Below are 13,422 nucleotides of genomic sequence, written 5' to 3'. Positions count from 1 at the left end.
TCTTGACATTTGAATTTCAAACTAATTTGGGGAAAATAACTTTTTAGATTCTCATCATATAGTACTTGTTCACATGAATAGAAATAATTACTTTGCTCGAGTGATTAGCATGCCCAAGAATAACTATAGACTTTCCCCAATTTTTACTTTTACATAAATGTCAAATATCTTCTTTAAAGTGCATTTGATTTCTTTTCTTTTGAAGTATCATTAAAAAGTGGGAAAATTTCATGAAGGTGCAGGGAAGTGCAGCGCAATGATGGAAAATGCACATGAGGAGAAAGCTACGTTGACTTGGCAGAGAAAATGTTCTCAGCAGTGGTTTTGGTCACAAGGAAAGTAAAAGCTATTACTGGGTTATTAAGTATGGAATGTCTGATTTCCTTAAGTACTAAGTTTAACAGTTGATATCTCTGACATTTCACTTTGACACTTCTTGGTTTTTTTTTGTTTTTTTTTTTCTGGTACACCCTCATTCTTTCAAATGCACATTTTGGCTTGTGATTATCTTTCATTTTTTTTTTTTTTAGAGCAACTTTTGTGAAACCATGGGTAAGTCAAAAACTCATGTTATTTTAATATGAGTTCTGTTGTGGAACCAATGCAGTGCAGACAGCTCGAAATATCAACAAAGTGTTTGGGAAGGATGTGGCTAATGAACACACAGTAGGTCAATTATTTGAGAAGTTCCATTCTGGTGCTTTTAATCTTGAAAATGAGCCATATGGATGACCTGAGACCAAGGTCGATAATGAGCTGAAAGCTGTAGTGGAATTGAATACATCTCAACCTAAGCATGAATTAACAGCAAGGTTTGACATTGCTATTCTAACAATATTGAACCATTTCAAACAAATGGGCAAGGTAAAGAAGCTGGATAGATGGGTATCACATGGATTAAATGAGTGTAAGAAGAGAAATCATCTGGAAGCTTGCCTTTCTTTGTAGTCACAACATAAAGGCAAACCATTTCTATACCATATTGTTACATGTGATGAAAAATGGATTATTTTGATAGTCACAAGCATTGGGCACAATGGTTGGATAAAGATGAAGTGCTGAAACATGGGCCTAAACCAAATATTCATCCAAAAAAAGGTAATGGTGTGTGTTTGGTGGTCCAGGGCTGGTATTATCCACTACAGCTTCATGAAACCTGGTCATTCGATTACAGCCGATGTCTACTGCAACCGACTGGATGAAATGATGAGGATGTTTGCAATTAAGTAGCCGAGATTGGTCAATAGAGACAGGCCAATCCTCTTGCAAGACGACATGTTGCAAAAAGCAACGCTGCTCAAATTACAGAAGTTGGACTTGGAAACTCTGTCACTGTATTTACCAGACCTTGAACCAACAGACTGCCACTTCTTCCAGGCTTTGGGCCACTTCTTGCAAGGAAAAATATTCAATTCTCAACAAGCTGTGGAAAAACACCTTTCATGATTTCATTGCCACTTGCTCTCCAGATTTCTTCACTGCTGGCATAACCAAGCTACCACTAAGATGGCAGAACTGTGTGGATAGTTTAGGCTCATACTTTGATTAATTGTACTGCTTCTTGTTTGAGATATAATAAACTACACTTTTCATTCAAAGTCAGACATTTCCTATTTAATGACCTAATACTACTAATCTCATCTAAAGGAGACCAGCAGCATGTGTTTGGGTTTTCCCCAGCATTTCTGAAAGCCTACTTCAGCATAGTCATCCATTCTGATTGGGGGCCCTTCACAGTAAAGTGAGCTCTGAGATCAAGCAGTCTGGAGACCTTATGGCAGCCCAGCTACTCAAAGAGTGACCCTATATGGGCCACCTAACCTATCTGAGCTTTAGTTTCCTCATCTGTGAAGTGAGAATGCCAGACTTACCTCAAGGGCTTGTTTGAGATTGGATGTTCTGGTTAGATAGGGTGCTAGGCACCATCATTGGCACCTGATAGGACCCTCAGTAAAAGAGATAAGTCTCCTCACTTCCTTTCCTTTCCTCAGGTAGAAAGATTGATTGAGTGGCAAGAATAAGGATCCAGAACTCCTGAGTCAGCCTCCCTAGGGAATCATTCGCAGCTCTGCAGGCAAGGTTCCCGCCTTTGTTTCTACAGGTTATTGCCCAGGGCTAATGGAGCAAGTTAAGCTGATCACATAGAGCGCTTGGGTCTCATTTTGACCAGAGTAGAAAGTGCTGAGGTCATTTCAAGCACAACAGCCTCTGGAGGTCCAAATGATCCCCATTAAGCTAACTTGGGTTCTCCGCTGTGATTTCAAAAAGAGCAATTATACTTTCCCATGCAATATGGTAGGGATTTCATGCTGGGACCTTTTAACAAGTGTTCTTCCCTCCAAAGTCTTTGCAGATCATTAGTCTAGAACAAAAACTGGGTGAACAATCTCTTTTGTCCCTTCCTCCCAGCCTCACAGCCAATATTATCACACTAAAATAATTAGGAAAAGTAAACACAGGATAAAACATCATAAGACAGAGAATGAAAAGTGTCTGTGTACATGGCTGGCCCAAACCTGAACTAATTCCACTCCCCCTTCCCCCACCAGACATTTTTTGAGCATGCTGCTCTTAGATATTTTGTATTTGCTTTTGTTTTAATTGTCCTTCGAATGATGTAATCTCTAGGCTACCAGGAAAGAGCCACTTCCGTCAAAGAAAGTTTAGGTGCACTTTATTGAAATAGAGGAGAAAGTCTAGCAGCCTTTTCCCACATCCACTATGCACTTCTCTTGCCTGTTCCAGGCCTGCCTTTTGAGAAAGATGTGGCCAGTTATGTGAGCCAAATGGGTATCTAGCAAAGAGAAGTTTCATCAGCAAATCATGTTCTCAAATGTAACAGAAGGGCTCAGCCTCTGTTACAACAGGCTCCTGGGAAGGGATGCTTCTTTGCATTTATGCTACACATAAAATCTAGGTGTTTTTCTCAGTTCTAACCTGTACTCCATTACACATTTTAATGAACTATATTAAAATTCTCAAGTGAAGCCTTAAGATAAAGGGCTCCTGAGTGTATCTATTCACCTTTAAAATGCTTTTAGTTGATGACATCACTGAGACATGTTTGCTTCCTTTACTGAGGGATAATTTTAACATTTAAAGATTTGTTAATGCAACTGTAGTCCAGAAGTAAGTAACAGACACTCTTCTGCCTCACTGGAGGGGCAGCATCTCATGGTGGAGATAGCACTGTATGTGTGCCTTTGGCAAAGTCATTTCACCTCTTGCAAAGTGTGATGATTAGTTATGCAGATGTCTGTGCTTGCTTTCCACTGCAACTTTAAATATGTTTTACGATTCTAAATAGATTTTTTTTAGTGTAATCATCCAGTGGATAATAGAGACATCTGGTTGACTTTTTTGATTGTCTACTTTCAGTGCAATTAAAAACTTAATTCTGAGCTCAATGGCTGCAGAGAGATGCTCTGCAAGTATGAGATGGAACGCTGGAGAGTTAAGTGAGATGACTACGTAAAGAGAGCTCTTTCCAGGGATCCAAGAATTCACAGTTCTGCATCCTTATTTATGAAATTGCTGCCCATTATCAATCAACAAGATAGCAACCCCAGACCTTTTAAATAAAGGAGTGTAATAACAGCTTGTGTTATTTTAGATAAAAAACATTGCCTTATGCCCCAATAACCACTTAGATAGAAGAGATGCCTGGTAGGCCACCCAAGTAGGACCTGGCTACTTTTTCTGACTTTCCCTCAAGTTCAATCTGCTTGATCTTTTATTAATACATCTACTTTAAACATCTGGCTAGTCTTCCCAGATGTTTAAAGTATCCTTGGCCACTACCCACTGGTTGCTCGTGACTGCCCCCATCTCAAATATGACACCCCCAAATGCCTCCAGACACTGCCACATGTTCCTGCAGGCAAAACCACTCAGGGTTGAGAACCACTAGTCTATGTTTATCTTTTCCTAATTCTGAATTTTCTTTCTTAAACATAAGAACAAGTACTCAGAAATTATTACTCTATTGTTGTTATTGTTATTCTGAGCATTACTAACATCTTTCACTTATTCAGGATTTCACAATTTACCAAGTGTTTCCACCCACATTATCTGCGGAGATTAATGCATAACAGCTCTTTGTCTATAATAAATTGGAAGAGAGAAGCAACTTTTCTGTGAAAAGTCCCCGTTCACCTTTTTACTGTGCTCGGGGTCCTGCATGTTTTGCAAAAGAGGTCTTGCCATGAGAAAGATGGATTTAGGACAAGTCAGGCATGATGTAAATGAAAACTGGCCCCGTCTTTTCAAGAGACATTAAAAAAAGACAGAAATTTAATCACCTTGAAAGGATATCCTTTTCCTCTCATCTTCTGCTGGCAGGATCTATATACCACCCAGTACACACATAGAAACACACATCTACAACTAAACACCGACAGATGGCCTCAATGAAGCCACATGAACTCCTTGAACCCTTGGCTCTTTACAAGGGTCTGAAAATTGTAATCATTAGCCTAAACTGGACTGCTGCAGTTTTGTCACGCTGCGCAAAGTGAAAACTAGAAGGCATTTTTGAGAAAGAGAAAATAACATTTCCCCCGCACTTCCACCTCCTCCCCAGCCCTCTTACCTGCTTAAGGATTTCAGCGGCTGTTTCATGTGAACAATCAAATATCACATAGAACTCCTTGCCCTTCTTCATCTCCTTGAGTAAAGGCTTGGCATCTTTATTCCCAGAGGGCAGCTGGCGGATTTTGATTTTAATGTTATATCTGGAGGGAGCTTTGATGAGCTCTTGCAGACGAATTAGACCTAGAAAATGACATCCAATCATGCAACAGATACTGTTCTGTTGAAAGAGTATTGTTTATTGCCATTTACAGTCAAACTCATATTATCCCCAAAATGTATCAAGTGGCCACATTCTTAAAGGTTACACTATTGACTTCCCATTTGTCATTCCTCTTTCTGTGGTGGATTATACTATTTTCCCTTTGTGAGTATATGTGGCTTGGAAGCAAATTTTCCCAAGAGCACGTTACATTTATTTAGAGTGCAATCATTCTCTCCAGCTTTCAGCCAGCATCTCGAATCTTTAACAAATCAAATCTGCAACTGTAAAACTTTTGTGAATAAAAAGTTGCTTGAAGTTTCCAAAAGTATCCAGTGAAATAGATAACAGTTTCTCACTTAAAAAGCTAGTAGAATACGAAGTTTTCTTGGGCTATAAATGTCTGCAAGCCTTTCATCAAGTATTTACAAATAATATACTGTGTACCGGCTAATTAGTTGGGCTGCTTCATATAATCGTTCAGTTCCTGCCATCTAAGCTATTTGTAAACGGCTCATTATGTTCTATTGTTAATATATTTGAATGTTGAATTGGAAAATGCTTACTTGATTAAAAGAATCATAAAATTTTTAAAGATTATAATAATAAAAGCAGAAACGAAATTCACCATTGGTAATTGTAGCAAAGCATATACAACTGACTAACTTGACAGAGAAAGTTGATTTACCGCAGGTATGGATCCATCGAGCTGCGCCAATTTCCAATAGAAGTATTTTACTAGGGCAAAGCAGACAGCCATGTAAAGCTTGCATCTTATTTCCCTGAACGTTAACTGGTACTTGCTACACTGCATGACCATGGCTCTGACTCAAAGACTTCCAACACCCTGGAAAACTGACTTTTTAAAAAGTTTGTAGTTCTGTGCTTTCAAGATTTGTTAGCTTTAAGTAATCTGTAGGGAATGTTAAGCTTTATGCGTATTCGAGTGGAAATTGTGGCATGCACTGTGTAAGATACAGCATGTATTCCAGCTACCTGCAGACTTGAGGCATTTTTCTTTCTCCTGTTTTATTTATGTAGCTTTTTTTTTTCTAGAAGGAAAATTTTGTGCTCAAATGAGGAAAGGTGTCTCTACCACCATAGTTAGGCTTGATTCTGATGTACAGTAAATTTATAATGGTACTGCTTGCTCGTCAGAGTCAATGGGTGGGGCTGATGGGGGGATTGCTGTAGAACCTTATCAAGATTTAGTGCTCATTATCCTTTTTTTCTTTTTACACAAAAATTGAAATTGTTAGAGTAATAGCCTTCCTGGACTCTTGCTCCTTTTCAAATCAACCAACGTGGCTGACATCTCTCAAGTACTGATAATGAGCCTCTTCTCTTCTCACTTCAGAAGCAAGTGTTCTGAACCATTGAGGAACATAAAAACAGAAGAAAATTGGGATGTGGACTCATACATGTGTTATTTGTCATATTTCTTAATCCTCACAATAATCCTGTGATGCAAGCATTATTATCATTATTACTTCAAATGAGGCAAAACCACAGCCTGGAGCAATGAAGTAACTCACTTGGGGTTACAGAGATAGTTAAGAGGAGCCATTAATTAAAATTGTTGTTTGTGAATCCGACACACAATCTTTCCACTTAACCGTCTTGTCTTATAAACACAAGTTGTTGGTCCGGAGGGAACAGATACAGCTGAGGATTTTTTTTGTTGAAATGAAGAAAATATAGAATCCAGGATCTATTCTCCTTTCTTCTTTTCTCCAGGGTGCCTGAGTCTTCTCTCCTGTTTTCCCCTAACACCCTCCTGCTTTGCAATCACAAACATTTTTTTTTTGTTTTTTTTTTACTTGAGCATAACCACAAGGGATAGCTCAATGTGGTACAATGAGATGCAATGAAATGCAAAAACATCTTACAAGTGCATTTCATTTCCTGCAATGAACTACTTTCTTGTCCTTTGCTGAATAGAATGTCAATCCAGAAGCACATCTTCCTATCATGAAGACTTACACAGACATTCATGGGATTTAAAGCTGACTCACACGTTCTCACTTCATTCCTTCACGTTTATGGGAAAACGTTTCCTGGATGCTCATTAGACGCCAAGCCCCATGACAAGCCCTGAGGATGCAAAACACACATCCTGCTTCAGGCTACTCACAGCCCATGGGAGAATTTTATCCCATCAGCAGTTGAGGCATCAGTTACCACCTGCTTTGGTAGAAGATAAGCTGGGGCTGCTGGAAGCTGGAGTAACTTGCACAAGGTTACACAGCTAGTGAGTGACAAATCCAGGATTTAAGCCAAGTCCACCTTCTGATACCAAATCGAAGATTCTTTCCTCCAAATTTTGGCCCCTCCTGACTTGCGGATTTCAGATCACCTAAGTGAATGACTAATTAGCTGACTGATTAACTATGTAAAAAAACTGTATAAGTAAACAGAAAAAAGAAACTTTAGACCAACATAGAGCATTGTTTGGCACATAAGGCCATTAAAAAACACATCTCCCTCAAAAAACCAACCATCTACTTTCACAATTGTTTCATCAAAGAAAGTATATTTTAATATCAATACAGGAAAAGGACAACAACTCAATACAGAAAGACCAGTTTCTAACTGGAGTAAATTTGCCTTTACCAAAAACTCACTACTAAGCCTCAGCTTTTCTCATTTTGCCAGTATACAGGTAAATTGGCTGCAGAGACCAGAGTTGGGGGATGAGCAGATTTAAAGATTACAGACCTAAATTGGGGGAAGAATAATAAGCAAGGGATAGTGAGGTTTACATTTCTCTTCTCTTCTCTTCTGGAAGAAGCAATTGTTTGCTTAAGAAAAGCCTTTCTGTCTTCATTAGCAAATGATGTAGAATTTACAATTCAAAAGCACAGAAGACAAAATTTAGAGAAAGCTTTCCTTTAAATTTGCATTTTGCAGCAATCCATCAATCATTTACATTTCTTTGTAATGAATAGTTAAAAAATTATTTGCTAAACAAATAATTACTTCAGGGAAAGGAAATTGATTTAGGCACAGCACCTCGTTTTGCTAATCATCCTCCTGCGTTCAGATGCTAGCCCTGATGGAGCGACCCACCCTGCCAGGACTCCAGTTGTAGAGAATGGTATCAGTGCCTAAAAAGCTGCTTATGTCATGTTTTTTCCGGCCCACTAAGCCAGAAGGACTTTAAAAATAAAATGTAGATAAGAGACACCCAGACAAACCATTGGGGCTCATAAAACAATACCCCAAAACAGAGGTCTCAGAAGTAGCCTCAAAAGCAAAATTTATTCTCTCATCTCCTGCCCTTCAGTTTCAGAATCCCTCTTCCTTCTCCCCTGAGGCTAGCCATAGAAACTAGAATCCCTCTTCCTTCTCCCCTGAGGCTAGTCATAGAAACTAGAATCCCTCCTCCCCAAGGCAGGTCATAGAAACCAGATCCCCTTTGCCCCAAAGTCAGCCATAAAACCTAAAAATACTACTTTAACTTTCCCTCTGGCTTTTTGTGTAAAAACTGGCCATAAAAAATTATCAGGCCTACCTTGTTTGAATCCAGGTTGTAAGACCCCCATTCCAGAAAGCTTCCTGTCCCAGACTCAGAAGGAAGAAATGCATGCTCAGAGAGGCCAAGAAGAATCCAGACAGACAGGACTTGCTGGGTTTCCCCACTGAGTTCATTAGCATTAGGTCATAACTTTTTTGTCCAATCATATGCCCCTGTGGCTATCTATACTTTGTTGAGCCTAAGCATAAAAATGGACAATTTCCCTTTTATCTTTGGGTCTTCATTCTGAAGGCTCCCATGTGTACACATTAAATAAATTTATATGCCTTTTCTCTAATTAATCTGTCTTTTACAAATCGATTTTTCAGCAAAATTTCAGAGGGAGGAGAACTTTTCCCTTGGCCCCTACAAAACCCAACTGAGGGACATTCTACAATAAAACTCACCTGGACTCTTCAAAAATGTCAATGTCATGAATGACAGAGGATGGCTGAACTGTTCTGAATCAAAGGAGGCTAAACAAATTTGCCAACTAAATATAATACAATGAGCGATCCTGGTACAATCAGCAAAACTGGAATAATACATATATGTTTCTTATATTTAGATAACAGTATTATATCACTGCTGAGTTTCCTGTACTTGATCATTGTGTGTGGTTATAACAAGGAAGGTCCTTATTCTTAGGAAATTCACACTAATGTGTTTATGGATAAAAAGATCAAGATGTTTCCAACTTATTTTCAAATGGCTCGACATTGCTACTACCTAGTACTATTTTTATTGTTGTTATAGTTGTTTTTATATTGAGAGAATGACAGAGCACTAAAGCAAATGTGGCCTCATGATAACAACTGAGGAATCTATATGAAGGATGTACAGGAGTTCCTTGCAACTTCTCTAAGTTCAAATCTTTCCAAATAAAAAGACAAAACCTGCAGATATAAAATAACATCATAAGGTCTTCCTTTCCTCCCCAACCCCAGGAATGCAATTGGAAACGTGCCTTTCGTTTGAAAGTGCTTTAGAGAAAGAAGCCTGTTTATTTCATATGAGTTTGAACTGGCCTCTGCACATAGAGACAGCTTTCAAAAATGTCCAAATGGCCAATTCTAAACACTTGCTTTGGCTGCCTTTCTACTAATTGCACTCAGATATGACACAGAAAAATACTGATTTGCATGCACATAGAGTGACTCGTGCAACAGGTAAAGCATATGGAGGAGAATAAAAAAAAACGCTGCTATTTCTAGTGAGTGTTAAAAATTTTCCATGCCTTCTCCTTAAATAATAATAAACTTTGTTATTTAGATTGCCCCTGTTTATGAAGTAAGCTACATGCCTTATAAATAGCTCAGTAAACCTTAGCATATACCTCTGAGGTGAATAGGTGTCAATGCTATCTCACAGTGAGGAAAGTGAGGCACAGTGAGGTTAATTGTTTGGATCAGCCCTGAAAATGGGTCACAAATGCCAGAAATTGGAAGAGACCTTAAGGTCAAACCCCTACTTGATGCATGCATCTCTTCTACTCAGCTGCTGTTGAACACCTCTCAGTGTGAGAAATTCTTTACCTTACATTGCAGTCCAATCCATTTCTGGATAGCTTTAGTTATATTTAATGAGTTTTAGTGCAAAAGAAAAGTACCTAGATTTTCTCGAGTCTTAATCCAATTCCCTGTTGGTTAAACCACATCAGTGGGTTTGATACTATAAAAATGAATGTAATAATCTATTGGGACCCAAAGATCAAGTTGTACATTTTAAATGTTAATTTATTCTTCATTTAAAATTGGAAACATGCAGAATGGCATTTCACCAAGGTGTTGGTATATTAATATACCTAAATCTAATAGGATTCTTAAAGGGATCTGTGCATAAAGTGTGCATCCTTCAGAGGAGAAGAAAAATCAGAAGTGAGAAATAGAAATTGGAAAGTAAATTTCCTGGGGAAATACAGTACTTTTAAGTCAGACCCTCATACATTTGATTTTTCAAAAGTGTGATAAAAATGGCTAGTTGGAATCTTCCCAAAAGAAAACCTGTGTCCCTTGATCGCAAAGGACCTCACAGGAGAACCTGGTCAAATATTTGAGATCAACTGTGTTGCACTCAGCTCCACCAGTATATTTTGGTCCTAAATTCTGGTTAGTATCGAAGGTAGTAAAAACTTCAAAATAACTAAAAGGGTGGAATTAGAATGTTCGTAACACAAAGAAATGGTAAATGTCTGAGGTGATGGATATCCCAATTACCCTGATTTGATTAATTCACATTGTATGCCTGTATCAAAACATCATATGTACTTTATAAAGATATACAACTATTATGTATCCATACTAATTAAAAATTCAAAAATAAAAAAATAATATACCTGGCATGCAATATCTAAAGATTGGTTTCCTAAGCAGAATTCTGAAAATTTGAGTATGGTTCTGGTCAGGGGACCAGAGTGGGGGAGAATTTGAAAGGTAGAAAAGAATGAGAATAGAGGGAAAAAAAAAGGAACTATAATTTATTGTCTTGTTGGCCCTGAGTGCCAAGGACTTCCCATCCCTTGGCTATTTCAGGTGGAGCTGGGGGAGGTGTGCAGCAGAAGTGTTTCAGCTAGCACAGTGGTTGTAATAACATAGCCGGGTGAGCCGTGATTGGGGATGGTGAAAAGATTCACTTATTCTTTTATGCGGCACTGACCGTGTACAGAATATGTTTCATTTTGGCTTGGTTACCCATGCCAAAAATGTCAATTTTCTTTAAGTTCAAACTCTTTGCTTCTGTCAAGATTCTTGGTTCTGGACAATATATTCTTTCTGTTTTCTTTGGGAAGATGGAATGAAACACAATAGATATAAAAAAATTTGTCAATATTAATATTTAAATATAGCCACAAGAGCAGCTACTTCACTTATTCACGGGATGGTTGAGGATGTTAAGTAAGCTAATCATTTAAAGTATTTAGAATAGTGCAAGGCACACAGCACACAAGAATTTAGTTACTATTATTGTTGTGGTTTTCATTTCAAGTGTGTTTTCTCCCAGGGTTTGTTGTTTTTTTTCAATCACAAACATTTTTAAGCATGTTAATCTCATTTCAAATTAATCTTCATCACAAAACTTTGAGACTATGTTTGGAGTGATTGCTAATAACCCTTTATTGTAGGGTGAGTTTTAGAAATCTTATGGATGTGACGTGTGAGAAAAATGATTTAAGGTAAACAAACAAACGAGGTTCCGAAGGGCCATGTGCTATGAATCCAGGGCTAGATGCATCTGTCTGTCTGTTACTTATTTGCTTGATGTAAGCATCCAATCCCATCCATACCCTAAGACTCTCAAATTTGTATCTATAGCCTGGACCATTTTCCTGAACTCCAGACCCTTTTATCTTCATTTGGATGTCTAACAGATATCTGAAACTCAAACTGAACACATTCATGACTAAACTTCTGATTTCATTCTTGTTCCCCCAAACTAGTTTCGCCTACAACCGCCTTCATCCCAGGTGACAGCAACTCCATCCTTTGGCTCAAGACAAAAAGTTTAGAGTCATCTCTGACTCCTCCCTTCTTTTCCTCTCTCCCAACCTCCACTCCCTCAGGAGGTTATTACTATTATTTTATTACTATTATTTTAGGTTTATTTTTTATTCCTTTTTTTTTTTTTTTTGAGACAGAGTCTCACTCTGTTGCCCGGGCTAGAGTGAGTGCCATGGCGTCGGCCTAGCTCACAGCAACCTCAAACTCCTGAGCTCAAGGGATCCTCCTGCCTCAGCCTCCCGAGTAGCTGGGACTACAGGCATGCACCACCATGCCCGGCTAATTTTTTCTATATATATTTTTAGCTGTCCATATAATTTCTTCTATTTTTAGTAGAGATGGGGTCTCGCTCTTGCTCAGGCTGGTCTCGAACTCCTGAGCTCAAAGGATCCACCCACCTTGGCCTCCCAGAGTGCTAGGATTACAGGTGTGAGCCACCACGCCCGGCCTATTTTTTATTCTTTAATCTGAAGGTATAAACTATAACCTGCCTCACTGATGCCATGACATCAATATTTTATCAGACTGGAACATGGTTTTTCTGTTCTTATTCACCATTTAAAAATAAACTTAATGTATGGCACTTGTCTTACGTCTAAGGAACATGATGTGTTTTTCTTGATATATGACTGAATTCAAATGCTGGGAAGAACTTTGATATTTCAGGGGAGTTTGCAGTGGGAGGCAATATATTTGCTATTTTCCCTATTAAACAAGCTAATCTCTTGAGGCAAATTTCTAGACCCTGAAAAGTTCTAAGTTTCTCAGATAATTGAGTTCCTTAAATCAAAATATTTGTCATACAGACCCAAAGGTAGTGCTGGAAACTCAATAAGACATGGTAAGAGAGTAGTCAAACTAATAAATAAAATGCATACAGTTGAAATCATCCATGATGACATTTGTACAGTTTTCTCAAAGATGCTACAATGCTTGACCAATCATTCAAACCCACGCCAACATCATCACACAAATGGAGACTAAGGAAAAAGGACCATGGACACATAGTAAAAGCTTGCAAGTGGGGGACAAGCTCAGGAAACTATGCAGCTCTACATTCAAAATGTTTCTGGAACCTGACTATGTCTTATTCCTCTACTGTATCACCTCCATCTCTTACTGTGCCTAGTTTATAAACTAAACTTTATCACAGGTATGAATACATAGGAAAAGACCATAGTATATGTAGGGTTCCATACTCTCCTAGGTTTCCACTGGGGGTCTTGGATCCTACCCCCTTTGGATGAGGAGGGACTACTGCAGAATGCATATCTGATCCTGTCACTCCTCTTCTCCAAACTCTCTAATGTCTTCCCACTGCAGGCAGAGCAGAAGCTCTTCCAGTGGTCTGCAAAGCCCTCCATGATTTAAAGGTCCTCCTTTGACTTCCTCTTCTTCCTCCCTTCCCCTTTCACTCTGATCCACACTGGCCTCCTCGCTGTTTCTCTGATGTATCAGGCATACTCTCTCCTTAGATATTGGCTATTGTCTCTGTTTAGAATCTTCTCCCAAATGCCATGTGGCTCACTTCCTCAGCTCCTGCAAATCTGAGCTTAAACCTCATCTGTGCAATGTGACATGACCTTTAACTCTGAAAACCACACACTTCTGCCTTC

At 38.7% G+C, this 13,422-nt stretch overlaps 1 protein-coding gene across 10 annotated transcripts in view; it reads right to left on the bottom strand.

Annotated features, from left to right (window-relative positions):
• The window catches only part of GRIK1 (glutamate ionotropic receptor kainate type subunit 1), a 376,197-nt gene that overhangs the window by 125,423 nt on the left and 237,352 nt on the right, over positions 1-13,422 (bottom strand). For all 10 annotated transcript variants that reach the window (XM_069472388.1, XM_069472390.1, XM_069472389.1 and 7 more), the window contains one exon: positions 4,592-4,773. In XM_069472388.1, coding sequence (XP_069328489.1) covers positions 4,592-4,773 — 182 coding nt within the window. The remainder of the gene's footprint in view (positions 1-4,591; positions 4,774-13,422) is intronic.

The sequence above is a fragment of the Eulemur rufifrons genome, chromosome 7 (genome assembly GCF_041146395.1).
Source record: "Eulemur rufifrons isolate Redbay chromosome 7, OSU_ERuf_1, whole genome shotgun sequence".
NCBI classification, from domain to species: domain Eukaryota; kingdom Metazoa; phylum Chordata; class Mammalia; order Primates; family Lemuridae; genus Eulemur; species Eulemur rufifrons.
The sequence above is the reverse complement of the archived record's forward strand: the minus strand, read 5'-3'. Positions and strand labels throughout refer to the sequence as shown.